The following is a 20,915-nucleotide window of genomic DNA, read 5'->3' as shown; positions in this document are numbered from 1 at the left end:
GCTCTTTTACTGTTTCACATGTATAAACTTTCCTAGCCCAACTGCAGATATAGGAAGTAGTCTGGGTGGCTCCCCCTTTTCTTATTGTCTTGTAAGAAAGCTCAAAGTCCATTTGGTTTACCTAGGTATGTTTTATATTAGTAACAACAGAGGAACAGATAGAGAATAATTTGGTTCTGAGTTCCTCTGTTTCCAACTCTACTGCTGAGGTTGACATCCAGGGTGGACAAGGGCTTGGGTAAAGAATAAACAGGGCTGAATGGTTGTGATAAAACTAGATTCTACATCTCAGGAAGTGCTAGCCCTGACTTCTGTATCTTGAGGTCTTGGTGCTCTAGCTAAGCTTCCCCCTCAGTTGGAAAATTTGCTTCTCATTGAAGATACCAATAATAAAAATGACTAAATCCTGCTACAAAGTTGGAGCAGTCCTGGCTGCTCTAACCCCTAAGACCAGAAGGTTGTGCCCACCCTCCAAGTTACCAGAGGGACCAACCCTGAACCCTGCAAAAAGTCTCAGTTTGGGACAAAAGGACATTTACTGATGCATTGACAGCCTTAGTTTCTGTGCTCCCTGCCCTTCTGACTTGCCCTGACCTCAGAACTCTACCCAGCTCTGCCTATCCCTGGCCAGACTGTCATGTCCTTCATAGATGACACTTGATTTATACTATTCAACCAGCGATGACTCTTGCCTGCCCCTGCCTAGTCCTAGTCACCCCTCTGGTTCTTTTGCCTGCTTCATCCTTCTCCCCTAGTAATGATCTATGCTGGCTGTCCATACCTGGCCCTGGCACCATCTGCTACTAGGAACCCACATCCCCCAAATCTTCCCAAAATGAGGCAGGGATAAGCCATTGGAAAAAGTCCAAAGATACCAAGTAGGTCAAAGTCTTAGAAGGCTAATGTTCTTAAATCTCAGGTGGATTGCCAGATTCCACTCCTTGCTTGGTTTCCTTCCTTCCTGCCTTTTGCTTGGCCTCTTAATCCTTTCATTTAAATTCAAATGGATATTGGCCCAGATCTCTCTCAGGTTCTCTTAGGCTCTGTAATTTCTTTTCATCTTCTTTGTGAGCCCAGTTCAACATCTTTAATTCCTAGGACTGGTGAGCCTACATCCTTCTACCCCTGGAATAAGAAGGCTTCTTCATATGCCCAACCATCCTTGCCCACCTCTCCTTTCTCCCCTTACATATGATATGCCATGTAGTCATTTTGTTGGCACTGGAGGTCACAAATAGGGACAGTGGCCCATGGTGGCAAATGGTGGGTCAGTGGGTACATAGAACACTTTTGTCAACCTCAGGGGTAGAATTGGGAGCAGAAGAACTCAGAACCAAAGAAGGGAAATCATCTATATTTCATCTAAGCCTAAATTCAGTGTCAAGACCTCAGGGGCCTTTTTTTCACAAAAAGAAGTCATCCTAGGTATAGGGAAACTTATATAGTCACATGTGAATAGTAAAGGCAGGAGTCTGGAACAAAGGATTGAAGGGGTTTATGTTTATAAGAAAGGGGAAGATGTATCAGGTATTACATAGGTATTCCTAGTTAGAAGTTTATGGGAATCTGGGAAGCATTCTGAAGGAGTAAGGGTACAGGGTAATTAGGGGAAAAGTTCCCCGTTTGGGGATGGAAGGTTGTTTATAGGCTTGGTGTGTGTATGTATAGGGGTGGTGGTGGGGGGGCCGTTCTTGGAGATGTTTTTTAGCAGTCTGAGAGACCAGGTTGTGAGGTAGGTGTGGGTGAAAATCCTTTATACTTTTACCTCCCCCCCCCAACCTTTATTCAGAGTTCACTGCACCAGGAGAATGCCACTGTGTTTGGATGCCTGACTCATGAGGTGCCTCTGAGTTCAGGTGACTCTTCTGTGACCTGCTCCACAGGTGAGAAGTCTGGATAGGGAGCATTGGGAAGGAGATGATGGTATATGGGATAAGGGAAGAAGAGGGTGGGGAGAGGGTGAAGATGGCAGGGCAATGATATCGGGAGGCAGGGAAGACAGAGACAGAGGGATCCTTTCCTCCTCCCACCCCCTAACTCCCAATGACCACTGTCTTTTGCTCAGAGTCCCTGGCTGGTTTCATTCTCTCCGTCAATGCTGCTTCTAAGATCTCCAGACTTCGGATCCCTTTCCCCCAAACAGGAACCTGGTACCTGACCCTCCGATCCTTGTGTGGAGCAGGCCCATGGTAAGAGCAGGAAAGTGGGGATATAGTGAGGGCTGATTGGGGGTCTTCAGTGGGGAAAGTCACACTGAAAGGGGGTGGTCATGGTGGGGAGCACACTGGAAGGACAGACTTGGGGAAGCTATGGTGAGAAGGGCTCCTTCCTTGCATAACCACACATATCTTTCCTGGGTTTGAGCTCCCTTCCATCTGGACGGCCCAAGTACTTCAGTTCTCAGCTTTCTCCAGTCTGGCACCACATGCTTTTCCAACTGGGCTTCCTCCCCTCCCAAGGCTATTGCAGAGGAGGGAGGTTTTCACTGGCTCCTTTCCCTCCTTTCCCAAAGCAAGGGCAAGGGCCTTCTAAGACTGTCTAAGGGTTTTACTGTTGGAAGCTATGGAGAAACATGGTGGGGGTGGGAGGTAGGGTATCACTCATAAATGAAGCGAGGTGTGATCTCCCTTTGTTACTCTTCAGCTTTCCCTTATATATCTTTCTCATTTTTGTTTTGAGAGCCTGTCCTGCCTGCCTCTATTGCTTTTTTATTTCTGGGGCTAGTGCTCCTTGATTCAGCCAGGCATTAGGCACCCCATCTGCACCGTTTTTCTCACTATTGAGAGAAACAGTGGTGGAAATGGACACTGTGGGACAAGGCACTGAAGAGAGACATTTCCATCTCACAGTAAACAGCAGATGGTTTGTCTCCATCTCAACGTTTCCCTGCTTCACCTAGCAAAGTTATCTTGGGTCATTCCCTGAAGATAACTCCCTCCTTCCTTAAAAATAAAGTCATGCCAATGTTTATTTTTAAACTTGCTTTTGCGAGGCAGCAGGGAAAAGTTTTTAACACCTTCAAGAGAGGGCATCTGTGACTGCGTAGGAGGGTCCTGAGCATGCTCAGTACAGGCCTCCCCCATGCTGAGCTCCTGGAACCACCACACCCAAGTCTGTGGCTTGGAGTCAAAACTCTCTCTGGGGTTCAAAAGGGCTGGTTGTTAGGACAATAAACCTCCAACCACTCAATCTCTTTAAGCTTCAGATTCTCCATCTATAAAATAGGCCCATATATAAAGGAGAAGTTTTATTGCTATTGCCCAAAGAAGGCCTGATTTTATGAAGGGTTCGGATAATTACAAGGCTTTCCTTTTGAAGCCTTTTGAGCCAGCCCTGGCTAATCCGAGTGGCAATTTCCTATAAAGAAAGCTCATAGTTATTTTTCTCCATCTTCTCATCTCCTGCCTCAATGTTCTTCCCCACCCCAACCCAAACCCTGTGCTGAGATACTGAGCATTCCCAAAGACAATTTTTTACAGATCAGGGGCACTGAGAATGTGGTCTCCTGACAAACTGGCTGAAATGGAGTTGCCATCATTAGAAGGAGGAGATCTCCAGTGGAAGTGGCAGGGTGGGCTTTCTATCCTGCATCCTAAAGGGTGCCCCGGTCCTCAGAATTTCAGGTTATTTTTTCTGACTTTTTCTTAGCGAAAGAATCAGTAAGGGGAGAGACCAAGAGATTAAACTGGGATATGGGACTGTCCCTGTGATTTCACTGATATGGAAAATTCCTAGTGAGAAAACTCCCTCTGCCAATGCAGGTAGATCAGCACCTGCTCTTCGGTTTATAGATTTAGAGAATTGTCTGGGACACTCAGAGATGTAACTTGGCAAGAATCCTGCAGCTGGTCTGTATCAGAAGTGGGACTTGGAGTCTATTCTTCCTTACTCCTAGGATGGCTCTCCATTCAATTTCTCTCTCTCAAATAGGGATATAGGTCTGTAGTAATAAACAGCAAACCTGGAAACAGACACATGGTACAAAGGAAAGCACTGGCTTTGGAGTCCAAAGATGTGGATTCAAATCCTGCCTTTCTTATTCACTACCTGTATGACCTTGGGCACTTTAATCTTTCTGTAAAATGAAGGACTTGGACTAGAAGACCCTTAAAGGTCACTTCTGTCTCTTGATATGTGATTCTTTCACCTGCCTCTTCTTTGGGCTCAGTTGCTCCTCTACTTTTGAATGTCTTTGGTTGGATTACGATGGGGGCATTGTTTTTCTTATTTTTCCCACTAGGGGCCAAATATTCTATCATTTGTTAGATCCAAATGAATGTTGAGTTTCACAGTTAGACCAGCTTTCTGATCCACTTGGAGCATCCTCTCTGGATATTCCAGGTAGAATTCTGCGTCTGGTCTATATCTGTAAATAACAGCTGTGTCATCTCTATATGGCAAGGGGTTCCATCTCAGATCAACCATCACTGACCAACTGATGGAAGAGTTCTTCCCAACCCAAAGCCAACAAATTAAATTCATACATCCCTAAAAGGCTGACAAGACTGCCTTCAGCCTGGCTTCTGAGCTTACCTCTATTTGTCAATATCCCTTTCCAAAGTCTACAGGAGAGATTTCTCCCAATATTTCCTCAATGATCAGTTTTTTTAAAAGCATGATATTAAGCAACAGATTTGACAACTGCATTAATTTTTCTCTAATGAGCTTAAGGAATCTACGTGTCCCATTCTTGCTTGCTAACCACAACTGGTGAAGCCCAAGGGTACCTGGCTGGGGAAATGACTCCCAATTCTAGTTTCCCAATCCCCTTTCTTCTTATGTTTATTATGCATTGCAGTGAACCAGTGATGAAGGTTCATAGCTGTTAGGATAGGGTGGTTCCCTGACCCTCTTTTTCCCATAGAGGATTAAATATGTTTTCCTTGGGTTTCCTTAAAAGCAAGAACTATAGGGACATTTTTTTTTGGAAGTGGGTTTGATCAACTAACCACTTTTCTTTATCTGCAGGCTCTATCCACTCAGCCTGCTGAATTTGGTCCAGGGAATTTTACTCCTTAAACTTTGAAATCATGTTGAACCCCATCCCCTCCTGGTCTTGCCAAGGATACTATCAAGACAGAAATTTCTTCTTCTTGACCAGAAGGTAACAGTAGCTCATCAGTAACCTTTCCAATGGTTTCTTCAACTGTGAGGCTATTGTCTACACAGTTTATAGGGTATTCCTGAGTGTCCATTAGAACTAGACCTTCCCTTTGAAGGTAGGGCTTTAGAATAGTAACATAAACACCCCTCCAAACTCCTTCATCTGCTGGCTTGAGAGGGATAAAAGGTCCACAGTCTTTCTTCGTGTGGTTCTTTGGATTAGACGCTCCCTCTTTCCCAGTGTGGAATTTCTCCCAAGGCAGTGTGATAGTACAAGAAGAGTACAGGACTTGGAGCCAAGGGTTCAAATACCAGTTCTGAAAAGTACTAGCCATATGACGTTGAGAAAGTTACTGAACTTTTTAGCTTCCTCTTCTGTGAAATGGAGACCATAATACTTGAACTACTTAGCACAAGGAGTTGTTATGTGAAAAGTTCTTTGCAAACTTTCAAGGGTTATACAAAAATCGAGTCATTATTTTTATTCTTATTATCCTGTTTATTGTTTTACTACAAGTAATTCTCCAGCAGTAAAGGTTACTGTACCTGGGCTAGAACTTACTTCTTCCCATGTACCAATAGTTTCCAGTGCCTGAGCAGGTATGTGTACCAAAGGTGATGGACACTAGGAAGCATAGTTGCACAGTTGTTGGATTTATTGCTTACTTTACCACCTGTGCTTTTCGAGGGATTGTCTGGGGCTTCATGATAGCACTAAACCTTGAGCAACAATTCTTGATCCGAGGGCAGTTCCTGTGCTCCTGAACTTGACCCACTTGCTCTTGGGATCTACTCTCAACACCTTTCCCACCCAGGATCCTATGTATCTCCCTTGTGGAAAGGGACCCAGTTTTCTTCTTTCCTTTCCTTAGTTTTCTATTTATTTCTTTTCATTACTATTTTGAAGAACCCAACACTCTTCCTGAGGCTTCTTGCTATTTTTCCTTCTCCCCTAATCTTCTTTCACAAGGACAAGAAGACAGATAAAAATTAAAAAATAGCAAACAAAAAGGAAGAGGTTTAAAGTTAGTCAATTTCTTAAAGTTTATAGGAATAGGTGGTCCTGTTCATCAGTGAAGTGGAAGTGATGGTTTGAAGTTTGAAGTCCTCTTCCAACTCTTGTGTTTTGCCTCTGAAGTCAGCCTCACCTAAATCCTGTTTGAGTTGGTGCTGGCCCAAGTTAATCAAGCTCTTTGCCTAAGGATTGGAGCGGATGCTAGCTCTCTGGTAGGATTCTCACCTCTTCCTGGAGGTCTCTTTGGCTTGGCCCCTGGAGGAGGAAGGCTCTTTTCTATTTGGCCCTAAATCTTCCTCTCCTGGGCTTCATGCCATTTAATCCAATTAGTCACCTCCTTCCCCCTTCCTGGAAGACTCTTTGGCTCCAGGTCCTTGGAATTCCTACCTTTACTCTAAGCCACTTCTCTTAATTCATTGTCAATTCAACAAAGATTTGTCAAGATGCCCCTGAGGGCCATCACCTAGGTACCATGCTAGGTGATGGGGATACAAAGGGAAAAACTGAGACAGTCCCTGCCATCCAGGGAGGTTTATCTTCTACTTCATTGCCTGTCCTGTTCAGTTTTCTTGAAGCATATTCATCAGCTGGTTGCTAAGGCTGCTTCTCCCTCTGGCTTCTTCAGCTGTGATCCTAGGCTCACATCTGGGCTGGCTTTTCCAGCAGCTGTGTCTTCTCCACCGTGGGTCTGGCCCCATCCACTCTAGAGCTCATTGCATGACTTCAGCTGGCTTGAGCATCCAGAAGCCAATTGCCATCTCTCTTCCTTTTGCAAAGCCCATGCCTCTTGCTGTGCCTCCCACTAAGTTCCCGTTTCCTGTTTAAAGAACGTTATTAATTCTTATTTAATTTGCAGAGCAGAGAAAGGGCAGAGGTGCCCTTTGGGAGGGTCAGTTGGATACTTGGGAATGCTAAGGATGATAGCTAGTCCAGGGAGGTCATGGCCAATGTGTCCATTGTGCTGCTCAGTTTGAGTGTAATGGCCACGTTTATGGTTGGGTGTGCCCAGGATGATGGTCACATACTGTGTGTCCAGTGTGTTAGTCACAGAACCATAGCATCAGAACATCACAGAGTTGGAAGGGAATTCAGAAGCCATCTAGTTAAAATTGTGTCTGAACAAGAATCTCCCCTTACAAGACATTCAAAAAGTAGCCATCTTGCATTTCTTTGGAGACCTCCAGTGAAGGGAAACCCACTCTCTCCTGAGGCAGCCCATTCCCCTCTTGGATAGATGTAATTGTTAGGACTCCTTTTCTTGAGTCAAATCTAAATGTTCCCTTTTGCTACTTTTACCCATTACTCCTAATTCTGACCCTGGGGTCAAGCAGAACCATTTAGTTCCTTTTCCCTTATCAAGGGATATCCTTATCAAGGATAGTCCTTCAAATACTCAAGTATTTTGGGGGAGGATAGAGGTGACCAGTACGATGGTTAGTATATGCAGGGTGTCAGTCTCACACACCCAAGGTGAGGGTCAGTTTGCCCAGAGGGATGGCTAGACATCCAGACAATGTGAGACAGGGTGTCTAGGGCAAGGATCAGAAATGCCAGCATGATCATCAGTGTGTCTGCAGGTTTGAACGCTGTAAGAACGTCACTGCTGAGGTCCGTCTCCGGACCTTCCTGTCCCCATGCATTGATGACTGTGGCCCATATGGTCAGTGCAAACTTCTGAGGACACATAACTACCTGTATGCAGCTTGTGAGTGCAAGGCTGGTAAGTGAGGAAGTTGGAGGAAAGGGCATGGGATAGAGAGGCTGGGAAGGTCTGGGGAGCCAAGGCTAGGAACCAGAAGCCCTGGATTCAGACAGCAGGAACTGAGGCAGGGGTGGTGGGAAGAGGGAGATTTAGTAGCAGGGAATATATGGGCAAGGCCACTGGGAGGGAGGGAAGACCAGTATTCTGAACAGAAGGAGGAAATGAAGGTCCAGAGATGGGGGCTTCAGAAAAGAAGACAGGGTATGAAAGGAGAAATAGGATTTAGAGCTGAAGGCATAATCTAATCCAACTCCGTTTTTCAGAGAAGGAGATTGAGATAGGTCAAGGGGCCAAGGGGCAGAGAAAAGGCAAGTAGGGATAGGATCTCTTTTCTCAAACTCTAGAATGAGAGCATGGGTTTTTTTTTTAAAAAGAAATTCACAGAGGAGAAGGAATTCATATAGAACATGAACCCTGAGCTCCTGTTTCCTGCTGTCCCTGCACTGAGTACTGAGCATGCCCCTGATCCCTCCTAGGCTGGCGTGGCTGGGGCTGTACAGACAGTGCAGATGCTCTCACTTATGGATTCCAGCTTCTGTCCACACTGCTGCTTTGCCTAAGTAACCTCATGTTTTTGCCACCTGTGGTCGTGGCTGTCCGAAGTCGATATGTGCTGGAGGCTGCGGTCTATACCTTCACCATGTTCTTCTCCACGGTAAGTGGTGTTGGGGAGTGCCTTGGTCTATACTTTCACCACAGTCTTCTCTGTAGTGCTTGGTGTTTGTGAGTGTGTATGTACACACACATGTATGCACACACATACACACATGTATGTACACATGTGTATATATGTACACATACCTATATGTGTGTTCATACACACATGTATATATACACGTGTGTGTGTGTGTGTGTGTGTGTGTGTGTGTGTGTGTATCCATGGTTTTTCCATTGCTGGCTTCAAACTGGGCTGGAGGTTGTAACTAAGACCGCACTCCTCTTCTATGTCAGAACATTGCTTTTGAACTTACTCCCAGACAGCCTAGAGTTCACAATCACTCCTCACCCTTGAATGCCACCCCCAGACTCAGGTCTCCTCCCCAGTCTGCCCTGGATCTGCAGCCTGGAACTGAGTAATGAGCAACAGCTCTGCCAATTGTCACCTATTCCTATCCTCTGTACAAGTCTGGGGCCCTCCACAATGGACTTGGGACCTCTTCTTGTCCTGGCACATCGGCTTTCCCTGCACTGGAATGCCCTGGGTGGCCATTCCTGGGTAGACCCCATCCTCCGTGGTCTGCAGACCTTTTTATTTGTCTCCTTAAGCTGACCTGGGTTGGAAAAATATTTCCAGTGATTCTTGGATTTCCCAGTTTAGAAAACACCCAAGTTTGGTGTATTCTCGGGATTTGTTTGTAGGAGTTGTGGGGTAGTTCCACGGTATGTCTTCCTTCTACTCTGCTATCTTCCACTATTAGTTCTCTGCCCCATATTAGACGCGCCCCAAGTGGGGGGAGTGGCATCAGAAGGTACTTTCATGGACACCACCTTCACTGACAGTAAGAGAAGAGAATGTAGTCTGTGAAGTATAGGCCGGGGAGTGGGCCTTGACCTTGATTCTTGACAAAATTCTAGACTGTATTATTAAAGGGTTGAATAGTGAATGTTTAGAAAAGGAAGCAGTGGATCAAGCCAAGAGCCAGCATGGCTTCATCAAGAATAAGTCAAGTCAGAATAACTTTATTCTCTTTTTTTGACTAGGGTATTAAAATGGTAGCTCAGGATAATTTTGTACATAGCATTTGCCTAGATTTTAGCAAAACATTTGCTGAAGTCTCTTCATGCTATTCATGTAGAAAAGAAGGGGAATTTTGGACTGGACTATTAGATGGACTAGAGAGTGGGAAAATTGGATTGATTAGAGACTAATTGAACCACTTGACACAAAGACTAGAGTTATCTCTTCCACATCATGACTTTTCCCATCACAATTTTGACATCATTGGTCAGCATAAGAAATTAAATGGTAAATTTCGGGGAGTTTTACAAAAGCCACAGATGACATGTGAAGGCCAGCAGACAACACAGAAAAAGTTTAGAAGCTCAGAAATGCTCGGAAGTGTATGGATGCTTTCTGGTATGAAGGGAAGGCCAAAAAAATTTTATGCAGATTTTTCAGATTTTGGGGGCACTGTGCCCCTAACCCTCCCCCCTCATGTGGAAGGGATAATTGTAGTCATTAATGGTTCAATGTCAACTAGGAAGGAGGTCTTCAGTGGAGTGCTTGAGGAATTTTTTCTTGGCCCCATCTTGTTTAACATTATTATTATTATTTTAATCAATGACTTGGATAAGGTCATACAGTAGATGTTCTTATCAAATCTGCAGATGATGCAAAGCAAGGAAGGATAGCCAAAGCACTGGATAACAGAGACAGGATTCAAAAAGATCTGGACAGACTGGAACACTGGGAAAAATCTATTAAGAGTTAAAAAGGATAAATGTAAAGTCTTTCACTTGGATTTCAAAACCAATCTTCCCAAACATTAGAATGGAGGAAGCATGACTAGACAGTGGTCCATTTGAAAAAGATCGAGAAGGGGGTGAGGTGGGGGCAACGTTATTAGATTGTAATTCCAATACAAGTGAACAGTTTCATGTGGCAGCTAAGAGAACTAATGGAATCTTTAGTTGCATTGAGAGGTGCAATGTCTAGGAATGAAGTTACAGTTTTTCAATGTACTTTGCCTTGGACAGATGACACCTGCTCTGTCGTATTCACTTCTGGGTATCACATTTGAGGAAGAAAATTGATAAATGGAGGAGCATACTTAGGACCTCTACCTCAGGCCTATCATGCCTGTGATCTAGGATGGAGGTGTCAAATGCACTGGCACATGCTTCTTGTAACATTAATGAGTGCAGCTCAAACCAGATTAAAATATAATTGAGAAATATTTAATAAAATAAATAAAAATACAATTAAACTTAAATAATAATATTATGAGAATCATCCACAGGGATTCTTATTGGATTATTTGGTGACCTTCCCCCAATTCTATTTGAATTTGACACTATTGATCAAGTTTGGTCCTATTGGTGACTTCTGACCTCTACCCCCAGTTCTACCATGCATGTGACCAGCCAGGCATCGTGGTCTTCTGCATCATGGACTATGATGTTCTGCAGTTCTGTGACTTCCTGGGTTCCCTCATGTCCGTGTGGGTCACGGTCATTGCCATGGCTCGTCTGCAGCCTGTGGTTAAGCAGGTAAGTCTAATACTAGTTCCAGGAAGGAGGGAGTGAACCCAAAGAAGAGTACTTATACCAATATGTCCCTGAAATCTATATACTACTACTTTTTTGAGGCAATGGGTTGAGGGGGGCATTAAGTGACTTGCTCAGGGTCATGCAACTAGTAAATAAATAGGTCACATTTGAACTCAGCTTCTCCTGACTCCAGGGCCAGTACTCTATCCACTGCGCCACCTAGCTGCCTCCTCTGAAATCTATTTACCATCTATAAATAGTTGATTTCTGGGTGAGGATGCCCAGGATGCAGACATTATACTGATGGCCGGGTCAGTACAGTGTGAGGAAGCCCACAGAATTCAAACAAGTTAAAACCTAGTCCCTGAAGAGTGAGGATGCTCTCAAGCTCAGAGGCTAGACAAATGGAGAGGTCGAGGCAGAGTGAAGACTCAGGACACAGGCTTTATATAGCCTGTCGCTCATTGTAGTGAGAGGTCCCTCAAAACTCTATACTAATGCAATACCATATAATACATACAATACAATACCAATAAACCACACATAGTAGTTTATTGCTGTGAGTATATTTGGGGGACAGCCCACCTTACCCCATGGGCTAAGTCAACTGCCCATACATCTTTCCTTGTGTGGCATTTAAAAAGTTTGAGAGACATAATTTCTGGGTAGTCATTTTGTTAATAATGCCATATTTTTTAATTAAAGGATAGTCATTTGGCCACCTCTCTCTTAGACCAAAGACAATCATGGTGGCTGGCTCACAGTTTATATGCCCTTTGGAAGAGGAGTGTTCTTGAGGGTGGCAGTCAACTCTGATTGGTTAACAATTAATGACAGGTGGACCTTGCAAAGAGAAGTGAGCTCATTCCAATGAGGGGCTGAGAGTGACATCATGTCACTATCCCTATACTCAGACCACCCCCAGCCTTGGGTAATCTAGACAAAGAATCTGTATGCCCCATCCAAGCCTGAGCTAGTAGCAATGCCCACAAAGAGAATGGTAATCATGTCTTACATCTGCCCTGTCTCCGAGAGTTTAGATAAGGAAACAGGACAGGAGGAAAAAAACCTGAGGTCTCTCCAATTTTAATAATTGGCTATTAATATGAGAGAAAAATAATCATTTCACTTATCTCTCAGTACTTTGCTTTTATTTCTCCCCTTCCTCTCCACTTAAAAGTGTGGCCCTCAGCTAGGCAGTTAGGGCGTGTGGTGGGTAGAATAGTGGAGTTAGGAAGACCTATCTGAATACAAATCCAGCCTGACACTGAACTAGCTGTGTGACTCTGGACAGGTCAATTAACCTCACTCTGCCTCAGTTTCTTCACTTGTAAAATGGGGATAATAATAGTACCTATTTCCCATAGCTGCTGTGAGAATAAAATGAGCTAATGTTTCCAAGGTGTTTTGTAAATATTGAAGCCCTATATTAATGCTAGCTAGCTACCGTTATTGTTAATACCTCTACATTGCTCCTTAAATATATCCCTTACTCCTCTCTTGAGTGTCCCATCTCTCACTCTCCATGCCAAAATTCTGGCCCTGACCTCAGTACTTTCTTCCTTTCTTGGGCCCTGTTCCTATCTCCAGTTACTCCTCTGCTCCTAGGGTTTTCAGCCCCCACCCTCAGCACCCATCCAACCCTACTTCCAGTGTCCCTGGCCCTCTGACTCTGACCCTACCTTCATCTCTTCTTCCTCTCAGGTTCTCTACTTGCTCGGGGCCATGCTACTGTCTATGGCTCTGCAGCTTGACCGGCATGGCCTCTGGAACCTTCTTGGACCTAGTCTCTTTGCCCTTGGGATTCTGGCTACAGCATGGGTAAGGAGACCATAGGGGTAGGGTGATCCTGGCCTAGTGAGGGTCAGCCACATCATGAGTAAGGGAAGGCAGGGATGGGAGTGGGGAGAGAGTGTTCTGGTTATGAGTAAGGGGAGGGTGGTCCAGGGTGGCTCCTAGATAAGGGGACCCTTCTATAATCATCCTTTCCCTTTTCGGTGATGCAGTATTACTATAGTTGTGGAGTTATAGATTTTATTCTTTTTTAGAATCCTTTCTATATGGGATATTATGTCTATGTCCTCACCCTACACCTGTATTTCTTCCCTAAACCCGCATTCTTATCTTCATTCCATGTCTTTACTGTGTTGTCAGAGATAGAGAGGAGAGAAGGAAAGACTGTGGGTTTCTTTCATTTGTATTAGTGGGAAAGTCTTTGGGGATTACTTTTAGGGGGACATCTCTTGAGTATTTTACTTCCCATTCATGTCTCCTCTGGGTCTCATATAGCAATTCCTCACATTCCCTTTGGATTCCTGCATTTCTCAGATCATCCCATTTTATTTCCCTCATTGCTTGTTCTCCAGGGTTTTCCCTGAGGCTCCACATTCCCTTAAAGCAAATCTGTGACCCAGCTCACTTAAACCTGGCTCCTTTTCCTTCAGATGAAGGTCCCCAGGAAAGAGTGGAATTGCAGACTTTGCTTCTCTTGATGAATTCAGAATTGTCTGTAGTTTTTATCATATTAAGATGATTGCAACTGACTTCCAGCGGCAGGCTATTCTAGAGGCAGCTCCAAACTCAGGGCACCTCTCACAAGGTTTTCTTTTTTCACATGTGAAGTCAGAACAGTCCCCTGTGAGATGAAGACCAATCTGACCCTGTCTACATGTGGTTCCACTGGACCTCATTTTTCTGGTCTTGGGACTCAGACTGAGTTTTTTGCTATCTTTTAGGAAGGTGGAACCCTAAGTGATGAAACAGGGAACCTCCCAGGCAGCCCAAAGATAGGTGGCTCCTCTAGCCAGGTGCTCACAGCCGTTTACCTCAGGTACTTTTTGCTGCCTCCAAAATGGGAATCCAACAGGAGTAAGATTTCTCTTCCAAATGTCACCCTCTTGGGATCAGGACTTCCCTCTGGTATTCTTGCTCTTTCATCATTAAGATTCCACCAAGAGGCCATTCATATTCACAGCCAATTTCTACTCCAGTATCAGAAAATCCCAGCTACCTGGCTCTGCCACTTACTAGCTGTGTGACCTTTAATTAGTTTGTCTGTACCTCAGTTTACTCATTTGAAAATTTAGTAGAATGTACTAGATAACCCAACAGATGATCACTTCCAGATCTAAACATTATGGTCTTAAGCTATATACAGTTTATGTATAATCTAGCCTTGTGTTAGATTGCCACAAGGTTTGAAAATATCTCTTCATCATTTTCCCCCTCATTCCACATCAGCCTTTTAGCCTTGACACTTGTGTGCTCTACTCCTCTCAGACTATGTCTGACATCTGTGATCTCTCATAACCCCAGCTTCCCTCAGACCCTCCTCTGTCCCAGTCACCCTTCTCTCTCCCTTTTCCCTTTCTCTAGAGCAGTGGATCTTAATCTAGGGTCCATGAACTTGGTTTTTTTTTGTTTTTTACTTCCCCTTTCCACTTGATACAGTATTTTATTTTTTCCAATTACATGTAAATATAGTTTTCAACATTAACTTTTATAAGATTTTGAATTCCAAATTTTTCCCCTCTCTCCCGTCCTCTCTGCCCCCCAAGACAGCAAGCAATCTGATATAGGTTATACATGTACAGTCATATTAAACGCATTTCCACATTAGTCATGTTGTGACATGAACTTGTTTTTTTATAAAAAATATTTTGATTACTGTATTTCAATATAATTTTTGTTGTCACGTCGGACTCTTCATGACCCCATTTGAGGTTTTCTTGGCAGAGATACTGGAGGGGTTTTCCATTTCTTTCTCCAGCTCATTTTACAGATGAGGAAACTGAGGCAAACAGGGTTAAGTGACCTGCTCAGGGTCACACAGCTAGTACATATCTGAGGTCAAATTTGAACTCAGGAAGATGAGTCTTCCTGATTCAAGGCCCAGCACTCTATCCACTGAGCCACCTTGCTGCCCCTCATTATAATTGGTTTCCTTTATAATCCTCTGTATTTTTTTATGCCTTTAAAGACATTGTTTTCAGAAGGAGTTCATAGACTACTAGATCCTGCTAAAAGGTCTGTGACATCAAAAAATTTAAGGACCCCCTACAGGTGTACGGTGTCTATATAGAAACTATTCCTTTAGCTTTGGTCTTCACTCCTTCATTACGGGAGGGCATGTGCATTGTTCTCTGCAGACCACACTACCCACATCCTGGTCCACCATAACCTCCTTATAGGATCACAGATTTAGAAGAATGACCTTATGGGTCATTAAGTCCAACCCCCTTATTTTAAGGATGAAGGACCTGAGGCACAGAGATGTTCAGTGACTTGCCCAGGGTCAGACAGCTAGTAAGTGTCTAAGGCAGTATTTGAATTGACAGCAAGTTTGGGACTTGATCAAGGTATCACCTCATTTCCTCTGTCCTATTTGCCTGTTCTCCACCGATATCCTCTCCTAAGACTGTAGTATCCACAGGAGACACTTCTACTCTTGTCCTAATGCCTTTACTCTCATTCCCCCTGATTATTGCTTCTGTCTTCTCCAAACTATATGTATTCTAGATATTGCCACACCCTCCCTGGTCTCTCTTTCCTGACCTCCTGCTCCTTGCTCATCTCCTCTGACCCTGCTTGGTGTCCACCACCTGGGCCCTGCCCTAGCTGCTTTGACCCTTGATCTATGCCCTTGCTCAGGCTCTCCTTGGCAATACTCAATCATTGCCACTCCCTTCCCGTGCCCCTCTACCTCCCCATCATCTCCCACTTCTCGCTCTTCTGATTTCTGACTCTAGACTCTCTTTCTCAGACGGTGCGCAGTGTCCGCCGCAGACACTGTTACCCACCCACGTGGCGTCGCTGGCTGTTTTACCTGTGTCCGGGCAGCCTCATTGCTGGCAGTGCAGTTCTTCTCTATGCCTTTGTGGAGACTCGGGACAATTACTTCTACATCCACAGCATCTGGCATATGCTGATTGCAGGCAGCGTAGGGTTCCTGCTACCCCCAAGAGCCAAATCTGATGGCAAAGTGCCACCCCTATCGAGGCCCCGGGGATGTGGCTACCAGCTCTGCATCAATGAGCAGGAGGAGCTGGGCTTGGTAGGCCCAGGGGGCACTTCCATCAACAGCATTTGTGCCAGCTGACACCTGTCCCTGGGCATAACATCCTCCCTGTGGACATTGAATTCACCCTGGAACACACAACCTATCTTTGGGGATCTGGAGCCCTCCTTGAGAATATGGAGCTCATCAACTTGGGAACACAGAGCCCTCCTTGTGGACGCATGGCTTTGGGGGCACAGAGCTCTTCTTTGGAACATGGTGTTTGTCCTTGGGGCATAGAACTGACCTTGGGAGCCCTCATTCCTCCCTGTGGATGTGGAGCCTGTTGACCCCAGAAATACTGACTTTTCCAACAACTGTGGCCATCTATTGCTTCCTTCAGGATTCCTGACCCAGTTGCACAGTGTCTCACCCTTTGTCTTTGAGTGGATATAAAATACGGATGGAGTGGAGGGAGACTTGAGGTGGAGTGGAGTGGGCTAGAACTGGGCTGGCTTCCCTGGAGTGGGCTGTGGTGTATTTCCAATGAAATGTGTGCCAGCTCTTTCTTTAGTCATACTTTTTTGGAGAGGCAGAGGTTGGGGGTCAGAAAATAGAATGTGGGCAAAGAATCAGAGGTCAAGTGGCACCTTCTTTGCTTCCCTGGTCCTGTTTAATATTCTTGTGGCTAAAAAGGCCACCCTGAATGCTAGGCATCACATTAGGAAGATAGAACAAAGGAAGCGCCTCCTCATCCCGATCACACTCAATAAACCACTAACCATGTGCATTTCTGGACACTAGATCTCACACAGGCATAAAGGAGCTGGTAGGGACCCATGAGTGGGCACAGAAATGGTGGGATAGGGATGGGTGGGTACTCTTAGTTAGAAAAAATTGACAAAATCCCAGAGGGTATGGAGGTGGAGAGACATGGAACTTGTATCTCAAACGCCAGACCTTAGAACGAGGGAGAACACCTCTTTAGGATTTGAGAGAGAGGCAGGTTTAGGACAAGAAGCTGATTCAGCAGGATGTGGTGGATAGATGGCTGACCTCTGGGTCAGGAAGACCTGGGTTAGAGACATGCTTCTGGCACATAATGGTTGGGTGATTTTGGGCAAGTCACTTAATCTTTCAGTGGCCCCTGACCATTTTCTAAGACTATTAATCATTAGGGTAAGTGCCCATCTACAGTGGTAGAGGGAATTTCCTCATTGAGATTTCCCTACACCAATGAAATCAGAGGCCAAATACAAATAACAAACTACGCATTAGTAATACATTATGCCTGAGACATGGTCAAGGCTGAAAACCTGAATAGGTCTAAGGAGGGTTATGGTAAACCCCTTGATGTCACATCCCTAATGGGGCAGTCAGAGGTGTTTGGAGATGCCTCTCATTTGGGAGGTGACATCAAGGAGAATGGCTGGCCTTCCCTAAGACTACCCTATATTTCTCCAGAGACAAAATCCCGAGTGGGGTCCACAGAGTTGATCTAGGAGGGCATTGAATTGTGGCTGTGTTATTTTTTGAGGACTGTTTGCTCAGCAGCGACTCTACATCACATAAGAGCAGTCTTTCCAGGGGACTGGATTGCATACTCACCCACTGGCACATACCTTGAGATTTTCAGCTTTGGCATAACTACCAGATCATCATTTTCTTGAAGAATCCAGGAAAATCTCACCTACTCTTATTCTCAACTGCCAGTACTGGGAACTACCACCAGGGGGCTCTTGGTTTCTAAAAGAGCCATTTTCTTTCAGATCATGGGAAGTGACCTCCTGTTACAGATGAAGAAACTAAAGCCTTAGTAAAGTGACTGGCCCAAGGTCATCTAGGGAATAAGTGGCAGAGGCAAGATTTGAACCTTCTATCTTCATATCCAGTATTCTTTCACTTGAATCCAACTGCCTCCTCAAAACTCATCTGAATTTTTTAAAAAAAGTCCTGTCAGGAAAAAAATAGGGATCGCTACCATAAAATGAAAATGGGGGAGATATAGGTGACGAGCTTCAAATGAGAGGATATCAAACTCCCAGGTGCATGGTTCATACTGATGGTTCCTTGTTTGGATTGCTCTGATCTGCCCTTAGTCTAAATCTAGTTCTCATTGGCTTCCCCCAGGGACCTTTCATGCCCCCTTTGTGGGTTGGGGGGCATTGTCCTTGCCTCCCCTTCTCTTCAGGAAGGAGGAACTTCCCCAGTGTCCTCAGGCACCACCCGCTTGACAGGGAGGATAGTTGCCAAGGGCAACAGTAAGTCGAGGTATCAATCATCTCTGGTTTGTATAGGAAGCTAGAGGACCTAATAAATGTCACAAAATCTCAGAGTTTCAGAGTTGGAAGAGACCCCAGCAGCCAACTTTCTGGATTGCACAAGTTGTTTATCAAAACTATGACGGTTAAAAAGTTTGAGAGACATAATTTCTGGGCAATTCATCATGACTAGTGAATAATTAATAAAAAGATGGTCATTTGGCTGTCTCTGGCAAACTAAAGACCCTTCCTGGAGGCCTCTTGACACATACCCTTGGAAAAATGGGTGTTCCTGACAGGTGGCAATCAGTTCTAAGTGGTTAACAATTAATGAAGGAATAAATATTATAATGACAGGTGGATCTATTCTAATGAGGGACTGGGGGCCTGACTTTAATTATGTCCTATCTCCACCCAGACCATGCCCAGCCCAGGCAATCTATAGGAGGGATCTACCTTCACTCAAGCTTGTCTTAATAGAACTCAATGGCCCCAAATTCACCCAGACTAGAATCTCTTTACCTTTTGATAAGATCTGAGCTTTCCCAGTTCTGCCTAGGTCTGAACAAGATTGAGGAGATTGGTAAATACAATCTCATTATCAACCTTTTTTTCAGAGGCTGATTGACTTAGTAGAGAATGAGGAAATAGGAAGGGAAAAAATCCTGGCTCTTCCCAATAAGAAATTGGTTATTAATGTAACAGAAACAATAATTTCTCTCAAATCCAAATCTGACTTTTTGAAACTTTCACCCATTGCCCCTAGTTCTGCTCACTGTGGCCAAGCAGACCAAGTCTCATCACATTTCTATGTCCTCTTGTGTCAGAGTGGAAGCTTGGCATGCCTCTTAGAAAGTCCCCTTTAACCCAAGGATTTTCTGGAATATACTGATGTGTACTCATCAGGCACATCTAGACCCAAGCGTGCACACAGACACTCAACCGCATGTTTGAAGACATATTCAGACACAGGTATGAACATACCTCCACATAGAAGGCACACTTAGGGGTGGATGAACACGCATAGATCTAACCACAGGTGTATAGACATGTTCAGATCTATGCACGTTCACATACTCCCCAGACACAGACAGATTCTCAGGGTCATATGGTTGTAGATCTGGAGTTCAAAGGGCACTTAAGTCTAATGCCTTCATTGTAAAGATAAAGAAACTGTGACCTAGGGAGGTTGAATGACTTGCACACATTACAAAGAGTGTAAGGTGACTGTACAACAGATGATTAAGTGTGAGGGCAGGACCAGAGAGCTATATCTGGGCTCTTTCTCTGTGAGTCCAGCAGGGCTCAGGGAAAATATAGAGTCCTGAGATTTAGGTGTGAGCAAGCTGGAATCCAGGGGATGGGGAAAACTTTATTTTAAACTTTAAATCAGCACCAGGTCCAGTGACATAGTAGGAACCAGGTCAGGATAGCTGCCACCCCCATGCCTCTTGGGGCTCTCTGTTTCTCCTCACGTCTCAATAGACCTTTTTCTGCGTTAGTTCAGCTGAGGTGACATTGGGATTATTTTCAAAAGGAACTTTAACTAAAAAACAAAACAAAAAAACCCCAAAACAAACCTAAGGGACCAAAGCCCAGAAAAAGATGCTAAAAGAGTTTACAGATCATGGATTTCTTCTCCAAGATCAAGTCACAGATGGGATTGACTAGTCTGGCTTAGAAATCATAGCTCTAGTTCCTTTTCCTCACCCCAATCCTGTCTGGGAAATCTCCCCCAATGACTCCCTTTTCAGTTTTTTGGAATTACCACCTCCCACTCTCTCTCTTGGCCTTCTCTCCAGCAAGGAAAGGACTGGAGTGAGAATTCCAGTCATATCCATCTGATTAGGAGGGTAGTAGGTAGTTAATGAACCACTCCCAGATGGATGGTTCACACCAATGTCTCTAAGAATGTGTAAGTATATCAAGATACTGGAATTATCCAAATGTAGGCAACCCTAAATATAGCCCACATTTCCCCCTCTTCCCCCATGAGATTTCTTTGAAAGGAAAAAGTATAAATAAGTATTCGGTGGAAAATAACATAAATCATAGGCCAAGCCAAGGATTTTTGTAAGCCAGATCTGAGGGACAAAAGTACTACCTATATTTAGACCAATATGTTAGATGGCAGACATCTGAGATCTCACTAAACAATGCTTTTCCTTCTCCTCCAGAGGAGAAAGTGAGGCTGGTAACTTTGCATGGCTCTCCCTCACTTAAGTCCAATTCACTTGCATGTCATGGCATCACCTCCATGATATTATGGTCCTCTTCGAGAACGAAGGACAAACAATGACCCTGTCCCTAGTAAAGGGACTTTTCTTAGAATTTGAGTATATGAGAACTGAAAGGTACATTAGACATCATGTAGTTTAAACCTCTTATTTGATAGGTCAGGGCACTGAGTCCCAGATATGGGAAGCTGACTTGCCAGAAGCCACAGAACGAGGCAGAAGCAGAACCACCTCCTGCCTTGCTTTCTTCTTGTTTCTGCCCAAGTCTGCCATCTTTCCCAAGCTCTCTCATCTAACCCTGACCCCTGCATCCTGCTGGTATAGGGGAGGG

At 44.5% G+C, this 20,915-nt stretch overlaps 1 protein-coding gene across 1 annotated transcript in view; it reads left to right on the top strand.

Annotated features, from left to right (window-relative positions):
- The window catches only part of TMEM8B (transmembrane protein 8B), a 67,856-nt gene extending 51,668 nt beyond the window's left edge, over window positions 1-16,188 (top strand). Inside the window, exons 8-14 of the mRNA XM_036739553.1 lie at window positions 1,790-1,883; window positions 2,066-2,189; window positions 7,696-7,838; window positions 8,357-8,535; window positions 10,944-11,090; window positions 12,795-12,911; window positions 15,853-16,188. Coding sequence (XP_036595448.1) covers window positions 1,790-1,883; window positions 2,066-2,189; window positions 7,696-7,838; window positions 8,357-8,535; window positions 10,944-11,090; window positions 12,795-12,911; window positions 15,853-16,188 — 1,140 coding nt within the window. The remainder of the gene's footprint in view (window positions 1-1,789; window positions 1,884-2,065; window positions 2,190-7,695; window positions 7,839-8,356; window positions 8,536-10,943; window positions 11,091-12,794; window positions 12,912-15,852) is intronic.
- The last annotated feature ends 4,727 nt before the right edge of the window (window positions 16,189-20,915 follow it).

The sequence above is a fragment of the Trichosurus vulpecula genome, chromosome 9 (assembly GCF_011100635.1).
Source record: "Trichosurus vulpecula isolate mTriVul1 chromosome 9, mTriVul1.pri, whole genome shotgun sequence".
Classification (NCBI taxonomy): Eukaryota; Metazoa; Chordata; class Mammalia; order Diprotodontia; family Phalangeridae; genus Trichosurus; species Trichosurus vulpecula.
Note: the sequence above shows the minus strand (reverse complement) of the source record. Positions and strands in the feature narration are given on the sequence as shown.